The sequence below is a fragment of the Eurypyga helias genome, unplaced genomic scaffold (genome assembly GCF_000690775.1).
Source record: "Eurypyga helias isolate BGI_N326 unplaced genomic scaffold, ASM69077v1 scaffold11968, whole genome shotgun sequence".
Classification (NCBI taxonomy): Eukaryota; Metazoa; Chordata; class Aves; order Eurypygiformes; family Eurypygidae; genus Eurypyga; species Eurypyga helias.
In genome coordinates this window covers 9,239-9,568 of record NW_010265068.1, presented here as the reverse complement: position 1 = coordinate 9,568, position 330 = coordinate 9,239, and the positions used below count along the sequence as shown (strand labels likewise).

At 46.7% G+C, this 330-nt stretch overlaps 1 protein-coding gene across 1 annotated transcript in view; it reads right to left on the bottom strand.

Moving 5' to 3' along the window:
* The window catches only part of RHOBTB3 (Rho-related BTB domain containing 3), a gene marked incomplete at both ends in the record, with an annotated part of 15,457 nt that overhangs the window by 8,449 nt on the left and 6,678 nt on the right, over positions 1-330 (bottom strand). The window contains one exon of the mRNA XM_010156597.1: positions 241-322. Coding sequence (XP_010154899.1) covers positions 241-322 — 82 coding nt within the window. The remainder of the gene's footprint in view (positions 1-240; positions 323-330) is intronic.

The following is a 330-nucleotide window of genomic DNA, read 5'->3' as shown; positions in this document are numbered from 1 at the left end:
CTTAATTTACGTTCATAGCTCTGGACTTACAACTAATTTAATTTTTATTAAATCTAGCAAAGGGCTTTTTTTCACATCGACATTGTTTGCAATAATCACAAGGGATACAACAGATACAGCAACGTGGCAGAGCACCATCTCCCAGCAGCGAAGGCATGTTCCTCAGGGTGATGCAAGTACTCCCTCATGAGACATCAGCTGCTCCAGAAATAAGTAGCCGAACACATTCCCGGGGGATACCTGAATAAATGAAGTGGAGGATGTCTGGGAGGCAAGAGCAGAAGATGGAGTCCTTCACTACCACCCTCAGCGGCGGGACACAGGGCGGGA